Raw genomic sequence first — 19,863 nt, 5'->3', positions numbered from 1 at the left:
GTAATAGTTCATAAGTTTGACAAGGCCAGCCGGCATACCGCACCTCTCTCCCCCCCCCCCCCCCCCCCACAACGTCCCTGCTCCAGCAGCACCTTCTTTATCTGGGAGCATTTCCCCGCCCAAACAAACTCCAAAATCAAGGCGTTAACTTTCCTAAAATCGGCTTTTGGGATAAAAATTGGAAGGTTCTGAAAAACAAATAGGAACCTCGGAAGCACCTTCATTTTCACGGTCTGCACCCGCCCCGCCAGCGACAGCGGGAGCACGTCCCACCTCTTAAAATCCCCCTTCCCCTGCTCTACCAACCGTGCCAAGTTCAATTTGTGCAATTGTTCCCATCCCTGTGCCACCTGAATGCCCAAGTATCTAAACTTCGTCCCCACCACTTTAGACGGCAGCTTGCCCAGCATCCCTTCCTGTCCCCTTGCTTGAATAGGGGAGACCTCACTCTTCCCTATGTTTAATTTATCCTTGGAAAACCGGCCGAATTCCTCTAAGATGTTCATGATCGCCCAATGCTTCCCAACAGGTCCAAAATGTAAAGTAACATATCGTCCACGAATAGCTAAACTTTATGCTCCACCCCCATCCCCCCCCATTATCCCTTTAAAACACCTCGCGCGCTAAGTGCCATTGGCAATGGTTCTATTGCCAGGGCAAAAAGCAACGAGGAGAGTGGGCATTCCTGCCTTGTCCCACGATGCAATCCACAATACTCCAAACTCACCCGATTCGTCCTAACACTTGCTAACGGCGCTCTATATAGCAACTGGACCCAATCAACAAACCCCTGCCCAAACCCGAACTGCCCCAATGCTTCCCACAGATATTCCCATTCCACCTGATCATGCCGCAGTGTACTCAATGGATGTTAATTGTTGGCATGAAAACTAATTTTTAGAAGGGTTAACCCTCCTGTTAGACGAAGTGAAGAGTTTAAATGCCACATTGTAACAAAGGTGATTGTAATATATGAACAGGTCATTCATCATTCATGTCGCACGAGGTTGGGCAGAACTTTACATTTTTCATGATTAATTCCGCAATGCATTGGCCTTAACCAGTTATCTGCAGTAATTTTAGGATTACAAAAATCACAAAATACACATCCACTTACTATAATAGAATGGGGCGATGGAGCAACCTTGATCCAGTTGAACTGGATTGATGGGAGATTTAAACGGGACGGGCATTTGCTTCAATTTCTAACATGTCCAGTTATTCCTTCTGCGGCACTCCAGTGACAAATGCCACCATCAGCAACTGGTTTTTGGTTTGTTACGATTGTGGCCCCGATTTTTTACTACTTGTCACAAAATTCATCTTCTGCTTCCCCGTGATGTGCCGCAAACATCAAAACCTCTCAAATTGATTATTTTTGTGTAAATTGCTTAATTTTGTGGCTAGAATTTATTATAATGTCTACACCATCGATTAGGTGTTCTTGTTCTCTTCTTTGACACACAAATGTTTGTGCACAGCCAGATGCAGAATTAAGCTCCCTCGACAGGCAATTGAAAAAATATTAGAGGAATAATTAGAGGACAAAATGGAGAATATGATAAAGAAGGGAAGTTCAAATAAAATTAGGAAGAATTTGAATAAAAAATTGTTGGTCAACACAAAAGGAAATAGCACAAGTTTAAGAAAATAGAAGAAGTAAAGAAATAGTTAAAGATGAGATGAGAAAGACCACGTTCTACTTCAAAAATAAAGTTTTCTCATAATAAAGTAAAGTGATCCCATCGGTACCTCTAAACCCTTTAAAAGGCCTGTCAGTATGCCAAGTTTAAAGCTCTGTGGATGAAGCTGAAAGTTATGCCTTTAAAGTGGTGGAAACCGTTAAAGTAGTTTTCACAATCAATTTCATTGTCTTTTGAAGTATTGTAGTCAATGCGTATGGCTAGGATGTGTGAATGCTTAGAACTGGATTGTTTGCATTGAAATTCACACACCATTGCCTGCTGAAAGCATCTTGATTGATAACTCACTAGAATTTCAAAGTGTAGAACCAGATTGTTTATTTTTATAGCTTTGCAAGGATCCATTAAGTCAGAATAGCAGCAAAGTTTTTGAGTCTGTCCCTTTGTTGTTGAGTGCTTCATAGAAAGTGAAGGGGCAGCCCTCACAGTTGTTCTTTCCTCCAGAAGAAAGAGGATCCCTCTCTCCAGTTGCTACGTCTGGACCTGTAAAGACTTAATTACCTGCATTCAAAGTATCGTCTGGTATCTTTAAAAAATATATATTTTTATTCAAGTTTTTCAACAAATTTTCAACAAACCCCCCCCCCCCCAACAAAAAGAAAGCAATAAAAACACAACAAGTAGAAATTATACATTGGATTTCCCCCATATACAGTAACCCACCATATAACAGTAAAAAGCACAAATAGGGAGAAATAAAATCCACCTTGACCCAAACACCACCCCAAGAGAGAGCCCCCCTCCCTACCCCCCCCCCCCCCGCCCCTGTGTTGCTGCTGCTGCTGACCTCCTCCTAACGCTCCGTGAGATAGTCTAGGAACGGTTGCCACCGCCTGAGGTATCCCTGCACAGACCCTCGCAAGGCAAACTTTATCCTCTCCAGCTTGATGAACCCTGCCATGTCATTGATCCAAGCTTCCACACTAGGGGGCTTTGCATCCTTCCATAGTAGCAAAATCCTCCGCCGGGCTACCAGGGGCGCAAAGGCCAGAATACCGGCCTCTTTCGCCTCCTGTACTCCCGGCTCGTCCGATACACCAAATAATGCTAATCCCCAGCTGGGCTTGACCCGGACATTCACCACCTTGGACATAGTCCTCGAAAAACCCCTCCAAAACCCATCCAGTGCCGGGCACGACCAGAACATATGGATGTGATTTGCCGGGCTCCCCGAGCACCTCCCACATCTGTCCTCCACTCCAAAGAACCTACTTAACTTTGCCCCTGTCATATGCGCTCGGTGAGTGACCTTGAACTGTATTAGACTGAGCCTGGCGCAAGAGGGGGAAGAATTAACCATACTCAGGGCATCAGCCCACAGACCCTCATCTATCTCCTCCCCAAGCTCCTCCTCCCACTTGCCCTTTAACTCCTCCACCGAGGCCTCCTCCTCTTCCTGCAGCTCCTGATAAATCGCCGAAACCTTGCGTTCTCCAACCCATACACCGAAAATCACCCTGTCCTGAATCCTAGGTGCTGGAAGCAGCGGGAATTCCCTCACCTGCCGCCTCACAAACGCCCTCACTTGCATGTACCTGAAAGCATTTCCCGGGGGTAGCCCAAACTTCTCCTCCAACGCCCCTAGGCTCGTAAACGTCCCATCGATGAACAGGTCCCCCATTCTTCTAATCCCTGCCCGATGCCAGCTCCGAAAACCCCATCCATCCTTCCCGGGACGAACCGATGGTTCTCCCGAATCGGGGAACAAACCGAGGCCCCCACCTCGCCCCTGTGTCGCCTCCACTGCCCCCAGATCTTCAACGTCGCCGCCACCACCGGACACGTGGTGTACCTTGTCGGCGAGAGCGGCAGCGGTGCCGTCACCAGTGTCCTCAGGCACGTGCCCACACAGGACGCCATCTCTAACCTCTTCCACGCCGCCCCTTCTCCCTCCATTACCCACTTACGGATCATCGCCACATTGGCTGCCCCATAATAGCCACATAGACTCGGCAGCGCCAGCCCCCCCCCCCCCCCCTGTCCCTGCTACGCTCCAGAAACACCCTCTTCACCCTCGGGGTCTTATTCGCCCACACAAATCCCATGATGCTCCTGCTTACCCATTTGAAAAAGGCCTTGGGAATCAAAATGGGAAGGCACTGGAACACAAAGAGAAACTCGGAAGGACCGTCATTTTTACCGACTGCACCCTACCCGCCAGTGAGAGTGGCAGCATATCCCTTCTTTTAAAATCCTCCTCCATCTGCTCCACCAACCACGTCAAATTAAGCTTGTGCAGGGCCCCCCAACTCCTAGCTACTTGGATCCCCAGGTACCGAAAGCTCCTTTCCTCCCTCTTCAGCGGTAACTCATCTATCCCCCTTCCCTGGTCCCCTGAGTGCACCACAAAGAGCTCACTCTTCCCTACGTTGAGTTTATACCCCGAAAAGTCCCCAAACTCTCTAAGGATCCGCATGACCTCCGCCATCCCCTCCACTGGATCCGCAACATACAACAACAGGTCATCGGCATACAACGACACCCGGTGTTCCTCTCCCCCCGAACCAATCCCCTCCATTTCCTGGACTCCCTCAGTGCCTTGGCCAGCGGCTCAATTGCCAGTGCAAACAACAAGGGGGATAAGGGGCACCCCTGTCTCATCTCCCGGTACAGCCGAATGTACTGCGACCTCCGCCGGTTCGTAGCCACACTCGCCACCGGGGCTCTACATAGCAGTCCCCGAACCCAAACCTCCGCAACACTTCCCAAAGATACTCCCACTCCACCCGATCAAAGGCCTTCTCCACGTCCACAGCTGCCACTACCTCCGCTTCCCCCTCCACCGAGGGCATCATAATCACATTGAGGAGCCTCCGCACATTTGTATTTAGCTGCCTACCCTTCACGAATCCCGTCTGGTCCTCATGAATCACGCCCGGGACACAGTCCTCAATCCTCGTAGCCAGCACCTTCGCCAGCAACTTGCGTCAACATTGAGGAGCGAGATCGGTCTATACGACCCACATTGCAATGGATCCTTGTCCAGCTTCAAGATCAAAGAAATCAGCGCCCTGGACATTGTCGGGGGCAAGGTCCCCTCCTCCCTCGCCTTATTATAAGGCCTCACTAGCAACGGGCCCAGCAGGTCCACGTATTTCCTATAAAATTCAACCGGGAACCCATCCGGCCCTGGGGCCTTCCCCGCCTGCATGCTCCCCAATCCTTTAACCAGCTCCTCCAGCCCAATCGGCGCCCCCAAACCAGCCACCTGCTCCTCCTCCACCCTCTGGAATCTCAGCTGATCTAGGAATCGTCACATCCCCTCCTCCCCCGCTGGGGGCTCAGACCTGTACAGATCCCATAGAAGTCCCTAAATACCTTGTTTATTCTCACCACACCCCACACCGTATTCCCCCCTCTATCCCTAACTCCACCAATCTCCCTCGCTGCCTCCCTCTTACGAAGCTGATGTGCCAGCATCCGACTCGCCTTCTCCCCATACTCATAAACCGTCCCTTGCGCTTTCCTCCACTGTGCCTCTGCTTTCCCCGTAGTCATCAGGTCGAATTCCGTCTGGAGGTTCCGTCGCTCCCTAAGTAGTCCCTCCTCGGGGGGCCTCTGCATAACTCCTGTCCACCATTAAAATCTCCCCCACCAACCTCTCCCTCTCCCTCCTCTCTCTCGTCTCCCTGTGGGCCCTAATGGAGATTAGCTCTCCCCTGACCACCGCCTTCAACGTCTCCCAGACTACTCCTACCTGCACCTCCCTGTTGTCATTGGCCTCCAAGCATCTTTCAATACACCCCCGCATCTGCCCGCACACCCCCTCATCCGCCAACAGTCCCACATCAAGGCGCCACAGTGGGCGCTGGTCCCTCTCCTCCCCCAACTCCAGCTCCACCCAATGCGGGGCGTGGTCCGAGATGGCTATGGCCGAGTATTCCGTTCCCTCCACTTTCGGGAATAGCGCCCTACTCAAAATTTAAAAATCTATCCGGGAGTAGGCTCTATGGACATGGGAAAAGAAGGAAAATTCCCTGGCCTGCGGCCTGGCAAACCTCTATGAATCCACCCCCCCCCCCACATCTGGTCCATAAACCCCCTGAGCACCTTGGCCGCAGCCGGCCTCTTACCTGTCCTGGGCCTAGAACGGTCCAGTGCTGGGTCCAGCACCGTGTTAAAGTCCCCCCCCCATTATCAAGCTTCCTACCTCCAGATCTGGAATCCAACCCAACATGCGTTTCATAAATCCGGCATCATCCCAATTCGGGGCATGTACGTTCATCAGTCCCTCCCGCACCCCCTGCAATCTGCCACTCACCATCACATATCGACCTCCATTATCCGCTACAATATTCAGTGCCTCGAACGACACCCGCTTCCCCACCAGTATTGCAACCCTTCTGTTCTTCACATCCAGCCCTGAATGAAAGACCTGCCCTACCCATCCCTTTCTCAGCCTAATCTGATCTGCCACCTTCAAATGTGTCTCCTGGAGCATAACCACGTCTGCCTTCAGTCCCTTTAAGTGCACGAACACCCGGGCCCTCTTGACCGGCCCGTTCAGGCCCCTCACATTCCAAGTTATCAGCCAGATCAGGGGGCTACTCCCCCCCCCCCCCCCCTTTTGCCGGCTAGCCATCTCCTTTTCTAGGCCAGCCACGTGCCCGCGCCTCCCGCACCCTCCAGTCCCCCAGGCGGCGGACCCCCACCCCGACCACCTCACCTACTTCCAGCTCCCCTTTGGCCAATGCAGCAGCAACCCAGTTCCCCCCCCTCCCCCCCTCTAGATCCTCATCTAGCCATTTTGCTCCCCCCATGACACTCCTGCTGACCCCGGCCTCTCCCGCCATTCCATCGATCCCCCAGTGTGAGAATCCCCCCACCCCTTGGCAGTCAGTGTGCGCTCCTCTCCAGCACTGCCCTTCCCCCCTGGCCCCGCCTCCATCCTTCCCTAACGCGGGAAAAAGCCCGCGCTTTCCGTCTGAGCCGGCCCCACCCCCTGTGGTGCAGCTCCTTTTTGCGGCCTTACCCCAACTCCCCATCCCCGGGCCTCCAACCCCCCCCCCCTTCCCCCGTGGGGCACTGCCCCTCCAACACCGATGCCCACACTCTCCCACATCCCCCACACCAAATCCATTCATCCAACCCCACCCAGCACCGAAACAAAATGAACATTCATTCCCCAAACGCAGTAAACATCCCCCCACAACAAACCCTCAGTTTGAGTCCAACTTTTCAGTCTGGATAAAGTTCCATGCCTCATCAGGCGTTTCAAAATAGTGGTGCCGATCTTGGAACGTGACCCACAACCGCGCTGGCTGCAGCATCCCGAACTTCACCCCCTTCCGATGGAGAACCGCCTTAGCCCGGTTAAAACCAGCTCTCTTCTTAGCCACCTCCACACTCCAGTCCTGGTAAATACGGATCTCCATGTTCTCCCACCTGCTGCTCCGTTCTTTTTTGGCCCATCTCAGGACACACTCTCTGTCCATAAAGCGGTGGAACCTCACCACTAAAGCCCTTGGCGGCTCGTTGGCTTTGAGTCTCCTTGCCAGGACCCGATGAGCCCCATCCAGCTCCAGGGGCCTCGGGAAAACTCCCGCGCCCATCAGCAAATTGAGCATGGTGCTCATATATGCCCCGGCATCGGGCCCCTCCACTCCTTCAGGGAGACCCAGAATCCGAAGATTCTTCCTCCTCGACCTATTCTTCAGGTCCTCAAATTTTTCCTGCCACCTCTTATGCAGCGCCTCGTGCGCCTCCACCTTCACTGCCAGGCCCAAGATCTCGTCCTCGTTCTCCGAGGCTTTTTGCCGCACCTCCTGGATCGCCGCCCCTTGGGCCTTCTGGGTCTCCATGAGCTTCTCAATCACCGCCTTCATTGGCGCCAGCATTTCTGTCCTCAGCTCCGCAAAGCAGCGTTTAAGGAACTCCTGCTGCTCCTGCGACCATGCTGCTTGGTCTCCACCCGCCTCCATCTTGCTTTTCCTCCCTCGCACTTTCCGCTGCACCAGGATCACTTTTGTAACTGCTCCACTCCTGGTCCAATCCATATCCTGTCGGGGGGGACCTTGCTGTCACCTTCCCACACTGGGAGCCGTCGAACAATTGCTGTTGGGGCCCCTCTGAAGAGCCCAAAAGTCCGTTCCCGGCGGGAGCTGCCGAACGTGCGACCTACCTAGGCATAGCTGCAACCGGAAGTCATCGTCTGGCATCTTTGACATTGTCGAGATTTATGTTTCTGTAACCCACCTCTTCATTCACCTGAGGAAGGATCTGTGCTCCGAAAGCTAATGATTCGAAACAAACCTGTTGGACTTTAACCTGGTGTTGTAAGACTTCTTACTGTGCCCAGAACAAAGAGGCAGACTTGTAAACAAACTTTATTTCTTACATGCCGACTTACTGTTTAAAGGACTTAGGGGTGCAGTTAAGAACACTTTCACTTTATTCCAAAAGAGAAAATGTTGGAAAATCTCAGCAGGTCTGGCAGCATCTGTAAGGAGAGAAATGAGCTAACGTTTCGAGTCCAGATGACCCTTTGTCAAAGCTGAAAGGCAGAGAAAATGGGAGATATTTATACTGTGGGGTGAGGGAATGAAAGATGAGTCATAGCCACAGAAACCAAGGGAAAGAGTGCTAATGGCAGTCACCAGAGGGAGAGGGTAAACTGTGACAGATTAGGGGGAAAGGGAGAAGCAAAGGGGAGAAAAGGTAAGGAGAAGTGGAATAAGATAAGGGGGGGGAATATATCTATAAAGAAAGACGAGAAAGAAATAAACGGTAAAAGACGGTTAAAATGAAATGGAATGAAAACAAAGGGGTTGAGGTGGGGTCGAGCTAATCATCTGAAGTTGTTGAATTTGATGTTCGATGTTCACTTTATTATTATTATGGATGTCTAATTATGAGATAATGAGTGACTGTCTAAATGGTATAGGGGCACACATGGGAACATTTTCACTTGCTTATGGAAAACTTTAACTTTTACATACAGGGTGGTTGTTTAATGGTTTTAAAGGCTATAGATGAGGAAAGCAGCCAAAGAAGCCCCATTCCGGGGAAGACACCTCTCCAGCCCAGCACAAGCACCCTGATCCCCACCTCCCAGAGAGGACCCCCCACGGCACCCTAGCGGCAATTGTTGGGAGGGTACTTATGACATTGCCATCCCAGGTTGGCACTGCCAAGAGGCAGAGCCTGAAGGGGGGAATGAGTGGAGGGGGCTGAGGGAGTGACCTGGGAGGTGAGATGGGAAAATAAGGAGGGGGGAGGTGCTGAGGGGAGGGTCCTGGTGGTGAGGGGGATGAATAGAGGGCCTGGCTGGCTGAAGGGGGTTCTGAGGGTAGTCAAAGGGGATGGTTCCCTGCCTACATCCGGGTGGAGGGAGGCAGGCTGCAGCAGCTATACAGTGGTTAGCACTGTTGCTTCTCAGCTCCAGGGTCCAATGTATGTGGCGACGAGGGGCTTTTCACAGTAACTTCATTGCAGTGTTAATGTAAGCCTACTTGTGACAAGAAAGATTATTATTATTATGGAGATTGGAGGGGATTCTCCAATCTCAGAGGTGGGGGACCTGTCGGAGAGATTAGTTCCTGCCCTCTCAGTTGCAGCCCGGATCCTGGCGTGCCATGGAATGGAAAGAAAAAAAACTTCCTAAGTGCCATGGAATGGCATATTGGGAGCACTCCTAACGCTAGCAGGGACGAGTCCTCTAATAATAATAATAATAATAATAATAACCTTTATTGTCAAAAGTAGGCTTACATTAACACTGCAATGAAGTTACTGTGAAAAGCCCCTAGTCGCCACATTCCGACGCCTGTTCGGGTAAACAAAGGGAGAATTCAGAATGTCCAAATTACCTAACAAGCACGTCTTCTGGACTTGTGGGAGGAAACCAGAGCACTTGAAACAAACCCACGCAGACACTGGAAGAACGTGCAGACTCCACACAGACAGCGACCCAAGCCAGGAATCGAACCTGGAACCCTGGAGCTGTGAAGCCACAATGCTAACTATTGTGCTACCGTGCCGCCCCAACTCTGGAATGGAGAATCCTAGCCATATATTCTAAAAGAGAAGGTGTTAAGAATGTTAATAGCCTGATTATAGATAAATCACGAGGCCTACATGATATTTACCCCAGAAGGATTTTGAAAGCAGTTAGTTGTGGCATTCGTCATTGTTGCTCAAAAGTCTTCACAACTGGCGATATGTTTATAAGCTCTGCTAACGTATTTCCCATGCTCAGCATTAATAACCACTCCCAAAGGGGACTTCAGGTTTGTTGTGAACCACAGTATTATCTAATTGGGTGCATATAGCGTTGCCCAGCCATTAAACAGACTGCATTAATCTTTCCACACATAACACAATCACTCCCATGATCTCCGAAACTTAAAAAAGCAGAAGACTAATATCCCATTAGACCAAGGCTTTGGTTATAAACCAAGGAAGGGTTTATTAAAAGCAAAAGATTTTAAAACCCTGCATTTTAAAAAAAACATTTTATTTGTTAATGGGACATGGGCGAGCATTTGTTGTGCATTTGCAGAGGTTGTGCCAGCATTTGCCCAGCCCTAATTGCTGTGGGTCTGGAGTCACATGCAGGCCAGACCGATTTCCTTCCATAAAGGACATTAGTGAACCTGATGCATTGTACATAGTTATTTATAGAGTGTGTTTTATTAGCTCAGGACATTGCAATATGCTTTACAAGCAATTAAGTACTTTTGGAGTTCAGTCACAAATGAAATGAGGCAGCCAATTTGCGCACAACAATGTGATAATGACCTGGTAACTATCTGTCTGATGTTGATTGAGTAAATATTTGCCAGGACACTTGGGATAACTCCCCATCTCTTCAAAATATGGCCAAGAGACCTTTTACATCCAAAAAGCAAAGGCAGGCAACACCTCAGTTTAATATCTTACTATACCCCTGAACATGTTACACTCCTTCAGTGCTGGAGTGCCAGTTCAGAACGTTGTGCTCAAGCTCTGAAGTAAGACTTGAACTTCCAACCTTCTGACTCAGAGATGGGATTGATACTAACTGAGCTACAGCGGACCTACACACACATAAGAAACAGTACAGTCGGTTGCATAGTTTTTACAAAACTTTTAGCACCCATTCCCCCTTCAGGTACGCATATGACAAAAGACTGCACTACTGCATCTAGTCCATTTGGACTAATGTCTATAAATCTCATACATGGTTATTTGCAACGAGTTACACGAGATCAGTTGCACATAGCTGTGGTAGAATGAATCAAATAAAACTGTTGAGCAGAAAAACTATTTAAGATTATAGCGCAAATGTCCTGCCCAACACTGCTGAACAAAAGAATGTCCTGCTCCTAAAGTGTACTACTCTCGCTAAGCATAGGTAGGTCACAATTTCCTATCCCGTGTCAATTACATGGCCCAGGGACACTCCAACACCGATCCAGTAGAGTCTGTTGTTAACTTTTGGTTGGTTCAATTGGCTCTGTTTTATAACCTTTGCTCCCGAGTCGCCAGGTATCTTTATACCGCCACGAGGTTCAAGTTCAAGTAATGATCAATAACTCAATACACCAATTAGTAAGATTCAAATCAAAGCACATTTATTATACACAGTAATCGCTACTCATGCACAAATTCTACTTCTAAGCTACTTCTACAACTAACAGGCCTATACTTAGCTTCAGACTGGCCCACCAGGTCAGGGGAACAAATGGCCTTTCGTTCAGGTTCTGAGTCAGCGGGATTCAAAGTTGGTACGGATTGGTAGCTAGGAGCGTCTATCTCGTAGCGAGCATTGACTTAAGACTTACTGGATATCGGCAGCAGCTGCACCGGTCACTGTCAAGGTTGGTTCGCGTTGCTGAGTGCCCCAGTCAAGAAAAACGATTTGAACTTGGGGGCTTAACTTTATAGTCCCCAGGGGCTTCCCGCCTTTCGGGGCGGACCCTGTACCTGGTTCCAAGTGATTGGACTTTGTTCCAATCACTTGGTTCGATTTCTCCAATACTGGAGCGGTTCCCTGATCAATGGGCGGTCTTGAGGTGTCCGTTAACCTCTTTTGTGTTGGCTCCTGCTGGCGCCAGGGAGTCTGGCTTAGTTTTGTTTGTCCCAAATGTTGCGATTGTTCCCGGGGATCGCTTATTAGTATGTAGATGGCTGCTACATTATTATGCAGATGGCTGCTTGTATCGATGCTGTCTGGGCTTTTGCAGAGTTTAATACACAGTAACTTGCACCTGCTAGTTTCTGCCTGTGTTGGCTGAATTTCCCTGCAGCCTTTGCTGTTCTCCATTTTACATCGGGAGTTGGCCAACCCAGGTGGCTACAAGTCTAATACAGGCAAAAGGAGCATGAAGTGAGAGGCACATTATATTCAGGCTTCAACCTGCCTCCATTACTCCTGTGGAGAGACTGGCTGACATATGACATATTTCCAAGTGACACATTTCCAAGGATTCCTTGTATGGGGTCGTAACAAAAAATGTAGAATGAAACTGGGAATGCCTTGTTAGCATATTTGAGTGACACTAATGTCTGCTGCAGGTGCAGTCTGTACCCCAACCTGAAGAGCAGTCCTGGGGAAACTACTTTGGGAAACATAAAAGGGACTAGCACTGAGTAAACCACTTTCTTATGCTCCTTTTTCCACACCTTTGGCCCCAGAAACTGAAGGGGTAGCACAGTGGTTGGCACTTCTGCCTCACAGCGCCAGAGACCTGGGTTTGATTTCAAACTTGGGTGACTGTGTGGAATTTGCACATTCTCCCACGTCTGGGTTTGCTCCCGGTTTCCTCCCACAGTCCAAAGATGTGCCGGTTAAGTGGATTGGCCATGATAAATTGCCCCGTAGTGTCCAAGGGTAGGTGGGATTACGGGAATAGGGCCGGCGAGTGGGCCTAAGTCGGGTGCTCTTTCAGAAGGTTGGTGCAGACTTGATGGGCTGAATGGCCTCCTCTGCACTTTAGGGATTCGATGATTCTAGGTATCCCGCATTTTCACACAAAATGGTAAGGAATACCCATCTTTACTTCCTTCAGAAAACCAGAGGGTGATTGGCACAATTATAAAGATTTGAATACATTTGTTTCAAAGGAGAGATTTCCAAAACTAGTTAAGATCAAAAATTCACAGCCATACCAATGTGAATTATTGGCTCAGTTGGAAACTTAGACATGAACCAGTGCCAGTGTTTCTGGGTTGGTTCCTATGGGGTTATTGGGGACGGTGTAGGGCACTGAGTAGGGGTGGTGGTAGTTGGGAGTAGTATGCATGGCTTTTTCACAATTGGATGTCTTTATGGCCATTTAAGAGAGATTGTCAATTTATTGGTAGTTGCTGTGGTCAGTTGAAACCCGCCATGAACAGGGTTAAGTTTGCAAAGTCAATTTATAGGCAGACAAAAGAAAAATGCTCACACCGCAGAGACAACCACAACCAGAGAAAGGAAGTCGTTAAAAGCTCCAATATAAGTCTTGCCAGTGTACAGCAATATCCAATTATCATGCAGTTACATCAAAACACAATTCATAATGGAGCATAAAATAAATCAGAATATGTAATTAATCACTTGCAAAATTCTAAATCACTCTAAGTTTGAACTTTGAATAGTTCTTATATTAAGTTTCAAATTAACGTTGATTAATAATGAGCAGAGAGCATTCTTGAAATTGCCATTTTGTCCTGATAGTCTTGATTTTTCTGGAAAGGGACTTGAAGCATTATTGGTACTTTTTGGGGCTCAAACTGTGTGGTTTCAGGCATCCATGCCATGTGCGAGTTGAGTTATTGAGAGGGTGAATGTTCCACCTTGTCGCAAGTGAAACATTTCTTCATACCCGGGAGATATACGCAAAGAGGTAACAAAGGGAGAGAAAACGCAGAGAGGGAATCATGAAAGTGTCACAGCCTTAATGTGTCTGACTTTGCTGCACCAGATTTCAGTGACCTGGCCATGAGACAAGTTGGCTATAACATAGGTCGGCGTTGCTTTATTATTGCTAATGACGAACAGTGTTCGCCCTCAGGCATACCTTATTTGTCTGGAAATATTTTAAACCTGGTGGCTGCATTTTCTGTGGAAATGCTTGTAAAACAAAAGCTTGTCATCTGCAGCTGCTGGCAGCACAGTAAAGCCCCCCAGCCTGTAACAACTGCATTCAGGACCAACACTCTCTGCAGTCAAAGACGCTGGACAATTTCAACTTCTGCCATTTGAATTCCTCAGTACCTTCAATATTTGCTCCAGTAAACAAAATGTGAACACTGGAAAAAGATTTCCTCTACACAATTTGTAGTAAAATCATAAATATGTTTTTCTTAAAAATAAGAGTTTATAATGTTCACGTTAGCACACGGAGGAAATCCTGGCCATGTAAAAAGCTAGTACAGCAATATGTCTATCAACGAGTGGTTTGAATGCTCTTTCATTCAGTAGGACTCCTGACATAGGGTTTTTTTTTGCAATTTTCAGACAATGAACCATGCAGGTTTGTGCTGTTGGTGAACTTAATATCACTAGGAGGGTTTGCTAGAGTTCACCAAATGAAGATGTGAACAGATCTCCTGGCTAAAATCGTGATTGAATTGTGAATGTCATATTGAACTTAGGTTATTTACTTCAATTAATCTCTCGTCAGGAACTATGCTGTAGTAAACATCACTGAACAATTTTCTGATAGCTTTGAACTCAATTTTAGCAGTGGATAGAAAGCATGTATTAAGTTGGATCCGCTTTCAAGGTGTCTCATTTTCTTCCCCCCCCTCAGGTCTGTTTGAGCAGAGAGTTGAGCAATATTTGGAAGAGCTGCCAGATACAGAACAGAGCGGAGTGAACAAATTTCTAAAAGGTCTTGGTGAGTGTACTTTTACCCAAAATTTTAAGAATTGCTGAGAGAATAAGTTAAACTGGAGTGGAGTTTCACAACCTCACATTTTCCTGCCATAAAATTGGTGTTAGGTCTCCAAATTCTGCATTGCGAGCTACTATTGCCAAGCTGTGTTGCAAATGAATCGGGACCTATAATGGCTCAGGTGATGTTTAGTTGTTTGAAGCATCTGCCATAAACAAGCCTTCAGCTAAACAAGAGACCAATGCTGGCAGTGGTATCCCAGATTCGGGTAAAAATGGATCGAGCTTCAGTGTGTTCATTACTTTGTTCTCTGATTAGACTGAAAAAAATTTACAAGAAAATTGACATAAAGGTCAAATTATCATTTGGAAAAATATGGGTTAAAAGAATCGCAGTTGGCATAGATTTGTTAAAGGCACATTTTATTCACTAACTTGATTATGTTCTTTGAAAAATAAAATAATAAAAATATAAATAGGAGCAGGAGTTTGTGATTTCGCCACTCAAGTTTCCTCAAAAACTCTGACATATTTGTCAAATAGGATTTCCCTTTCTGAAAACCATGTTAGCTTGCTCTAATCATACTATACTTTTCTAAATGCATTGTTGAGACTTCCTTAATAATAGATTCTAGCTCTCTCCGAAAACCAATGTTAGCCTAACTGGCCTGTACTTCCTTGTTTTATCTCTCCCTCCTTTCTTGAAAAGCAATATTACATTTGGTAACTTCCAATCTGCTGGTACAATTCCAGAATCTGGGTAATTTTGGAAAATCAGAACCAGCACCTCACTCGCAGCTATTTCTTTCAAAATCTTAGGATGTAGGTCCAACAAGTTATGGAGATTTTTTGGAATTTAGGGCGCGATGTTCCAGCCACACTGCGCCAGAAAAGCATCTCGCTGCGGTGCAGCGTGGCTGGTGAAAGCCGGAAGTCCCCACTCTCGGGATCCACCGGGCTCTCAACGCCTTGCCAGATTCAACGCAATCTCGCAAGTTGCTGCAAGGAGAATCCCGCCCACAACGGGCGGGATCACGTTTTCCGAATCTGCATATGAAAGTGAGGCAGTAGCCTCAAGTACCTCGGGAATCTGCACATTAGAATGAGGCAGTAAGCCTCACTCTACTGTGCAGATTCCCGAGGTACCTGAGGCTTTGGGATTCAATCCCTTCGCCTCGGAGACCTCAAGTGAGCGCCATTCAGCACTGGCATCCACAAACGGGGACCAGACAGAACGGCACTCATGAGAGTCTCCAAGGGGATCAGAGGCCCCCAGCTGCATGCCTTTTGGGCAGTGTAGAGCCCTTGCACTGCTGGTTCCACCTAGGTACCCTGGCTGTCAGCCTGGCACCTTGGCAGTGCCAGCCTGTCACCCTGGCACTGCCAACATGCCCAGCGGAGCTCCCCATTGTACGGGGCCATGTGTGGCCTCGGCCGCACGTTCCCCGTTCAGGGTTCTTCAACATGAGTAGCATTGAATAGCCACATGTTTCTCGGCACTGCGAGTGCCGGGAAACATGCGGCTAAACGCGCCCGCTAGGGGACTTTGTTCCCTTTTGGGAAGATCGTGCCTTTAATCGCTTGAATTTACCAATGCTTGTTCTCTGTTAATATTAATTGATTTAATTTCTTATTAAACCCCAAGTTACCCTCTATTTCTGTTAAGTAATTTGTGTCTTCACCTGTGAAGACCGTCACAAAATATTTGTGCACTGTCTTTGCCATTTTCTCAGTCCCCAAGATAGTTTCTCCTGTTACTGCTTTTAAAGGGACAAATGTTTACTTAGGTACTCTTTGTGCACACTTATAAAAGCTCATCCAATCTTTTTTTAATATTCCTGGCTATTTCACTCCTACGTCTATTTTTCCCCTTTGGCGTCAGCATTTTGGTGGCCCTTTGTTGATTTCTAGAACATTCCAATCCTCATACTTGCTCCTATTTTTTGAAACATTGTGGACTTCATATTTTAATCTAATATTAAGCCACAAATGGATCTTCCTTGTTGAGTTTTTGTTTTTTAATGGAATGTATTTTTGTTGAACATTTTGAATACTTTCTTTAACTGTTTCTATTTATTTGCCACAAAACCTATTTGTCTATTATCCAATCAACGTTAGCCATAGAACATAGAAAATACAGCACAGAACAGGCCCTTCGGCCCACGATGTTGTGCCGAACCCTTGTCCTAGATTAATCATAGATTATCATTGAATTTACAGTGCAGAAGGAGGCCATTCGGCCCTTTGAGTCTGCACCAGCTCTTGGAAAGAGCACCCTACCCAAACTCAACACCTCCACCCAACACCAAGGGCAATTTGGACATTAAGGGCAATTTATCATTGGCCAATTCACCTAACCCGCACATATTTGGACTGTGGGAGGAAACCGGAGCACCCGGAGGAAACCCACGCAGACACGGGGAGGACGTGCAGACTCCGCACAGACAATGACCCAAGCCGGAATCGAACCTGGGACCATGGATCTGTGAAGCAATTGTGCTATCCACAATGCTACCGTGCTGCCCTTAAGAACAAATAAATCTACACTATATCATTTTCCCGTAATCCATGTACCTATCCAACAGCTGCTTGAAGGTCCCTAATGTTTCCGACTCAACTACTTCCACAGGCAGTGCATTCCATGCCCCCACTACTCTCTGGGTAAAGAATCTACCTCTGATATCCCTCCTATATCTTCCACCTTTCACCTTAAATTTATGTCCCCTTGTAATGGTGTGTTCCACCTGGGGAAAAAGTCTCTGACTGTCTACTCTATCTATTCCCCTGATCATCTTATAAACCTCTATCAAGTCGCCCCTCATCCTTCTCCGCTCTAATGAGAAAAGGCCTAGCACCCTCAACCTTTCCTCGTAAGACCTACTCTCCATTCCAGGCAACATCCTGGTAAATCTTCTTTGCACCTTTTCCAGAGCTTCCACATCCTTCCTAAAATGAGGCGACCAGAACTGTACACAGTACTCCAAATGTGGCCTTACCAAAGTTTTGTACAGCTGCATCATCACCTCACGGCTCTTAAATTCAATAAGAATCTTTCCCCTCACACCTATGCAATTGGTTTTGTTTAGGATTCTTGTTTTTGATTAGAGTATGTTGTTTACAAACTTCATGTGGAATTCAGTTGTATTATGATCAATATTTCCCAGTGGAGATTTTATTATGCCATTACCAATTAACCCTGCCTCATTGCACAAAACTGGATCTAAAATTGATTTATCTCTAATCAATTCCAAAGGCAAGATGAGATTTAGTTTTTAATTCAGCACATTGCTTTGTTTCAATAATAACTTTCAAAAAGAAGCTGGATAAATGCTTGATTCAAGGACATTTACAGGAAAAAGGGGGGGTTGGTGGAGGGGGAAGGAATAGGAGTAATTAATTATCACCTTCAAAAGTACCTGTACAGGTATAAAAGGTGTGATAGCCTCTTTCTGTTCCGTATCATCCTGTGGTTCTGTGCAGGTATCCAGAGTCCCAGGTTCGATTCCCGGCTTGGGTCACTGTCTGTGCGGAGTCTGCACATTTTCCCCGTGTCTGCGTGGGTTTCCTCCAGGTGCTCTGGTTTCTTCCCACAAGTCCTGAAAGATGCGCTTGTTAGTTAGGTGAATTGGGCATTCTGAATTCTCCCTCAGTGTACCCCAACAGGCGCTGGAGTGTGGTGACTAGGGTTTTTTCACAGTAACTTTATTGTGGTGTTAATATAAGCCTACTTGTGACAATAATAAAAATTATAAAGATTATTATAGCTGGGCGCCAAGTTGAAATTAAAAGGAAGGGATATCAGGAAAGCAGCCCAACCGAGGGGAATCCCATGAACTCCCAAAAACTGGTTATAAAGAGGTTTGGGAACAGGTTATCCATCTACCCTTGTAGTCAGGGATTGATTTATCTGATAGGACAACATAAGCTGTGGATGTGAAACACATTAATCTGAAACACAAGTCTTCTGTCAGCCTTGCAGCAAAAACTAAAATCCAAATAAGATCCCATAAATGAGGCCTTTGAGGGATTTCTGGAATGACTTTTCTGTTCTGTATAACGACACTAATGATTAAATATCTCTTGCAGGAAATAAAATGAAATTCCTTCACAAGAAGAGTTAGTTGTGTTCATATCGTACCTGCTGTTGTCACAAGGACCAGAGGAACTTACGCAATTACTTTGTAAAACCCATTTGTATTTTTGGAAAATTAACATTTTTCATGTTCACAAAATCTTCATCTTTATTCAAAGACTGAATTATAATAGTATTGGAGAAGAATCTGAAGCTGCAACAAGTACACTTAACTATGTTCATCTTTGATGCAGATTGGATTGTATATTGTAAATATATTTACTATGTTTTTATTGGTATTTTGTTGTCTGGATTTAGCAGTCATTGTACTGAATATCTGTAAAGAGTTGACTTTAACAGGTTTTTTTGATGCCAGAATGACTTATGACTTGGGAGCATGAATGGTCCAACTGAGCATGTGCAGAAGAGTATTGTTTGTTGTGGGGGCAAACACTGATGTTCTCATTTGTTAACAATTTCACTACTTTGCTGGTATGATTATGGAGAGTGCGTGCGATCCTATCAATTGGGAAATACCTGAACTGTATGAAAAATGATGAAGTATCAGTTTTACTTGGGGGCTATAACTGTAGAGTTCTGATTGTATCTCTTTTGATTTTCCTTTCCACATTTTGCCAACAAAATGTGATCAAGTTACACTGAAAATATTTGGTACCTTTAATGATGTTGCTTGAAAATGCATAAGCTGCCATAGAAGAGGGTGTTGAATGAATCACTGAATCCTTTCTGTATCTAATGCACTGCTGTAGCTGAGTGTAATGAGAACTGTGCAGAAGCCTTTCCTACTCTGCCATACTCGAAGAGCATGACTGGGTAAGCCTTGCCACGTTTCTATGTACTGCATTTTTAAAATAAAATAAACACATTTGGTAATGGTTGTGCATCGTTGGGATTCTGTTCGAATACTTAGCAAATATTAGGTTGAAATCAAGATTTCACATACCCCCTTTCCTTACCCAGCACTTCTAAACTGTGGATCTCCTACCCTTCCTCTCCGCCTATCCTTCTATCATAGACTTTCCAGGGGCTTTTATCAACCAAAATGTCAAACTGGATCCCAATTTCTGATATACCTCATCTCTACTACCATGCTTGGTGGAATCTACTTTTGAGTTTGGTCCTTAATCTCGATTCCTCAGGTGCATAAAACATATTTGCCAGGATTCTCCGGTCCGCCAGCCATGTTTTCCGTCATGGCGCCACCGCCCCCGCCAGCAGCGGGATTCTCCGTTCCCGCAGCTGGCCAATGAGGTTTCCCATTGTGG

General features: G+C 46.7%; 1 protein-coding gene across 10 annotated transcripts in view; it reads left to right on the top strand.

The window, feature by feature from the left end:
* The window catches only part of dennd2b (DENN domain containing 2B), a 570,638-nt gene extending 551,163 nt beyond the window's left edge, over positions 1-19,475 (top strand). For all 10 annotated transcript variants that reach the window (XM_072466472.1, XM_072466475.1, XM_072466473.1 and 7 more), the window contains 2 exons: positions 14,423-14,509; positions 18,592-19,475. In XM_072466472.1, coding sequence (XP_072322573.1) covers positions 14,423-14,509; positions 18,592-18,626 — 122 coding nt within the window. In that variant the 3' untranslated portion in view covers positions 18,627-19,475. The remainder of the gene's footprint in view (positions 1-14,422; positions 14,510-18,591) is intronic.
* Positions 19,476-19,863: the final 388 nt, after the last annotated feature.

Source organism: Scyliorhinus torazame, chromosome 10, assembly GCF_047496885.1.
Source record: "Scyliorhinus torazame isolate Kashiwa2021f chromosome 10, sScyTor2.1, whole genome shotgun sequence".
NCBI classification, from domain to species: Eukaryota; Metazoa; Chordata; class Chondrichthyes; order Carcharhiniformes; family Scyliorhinidae; genus Scyliorhinus; species Scyliorhinus torazame.
The sequence above is the reverse complement of the archived record's forward strand: the minus strand, read 5'-3'. Positions and strand labels throughout refer to the sequence as shown.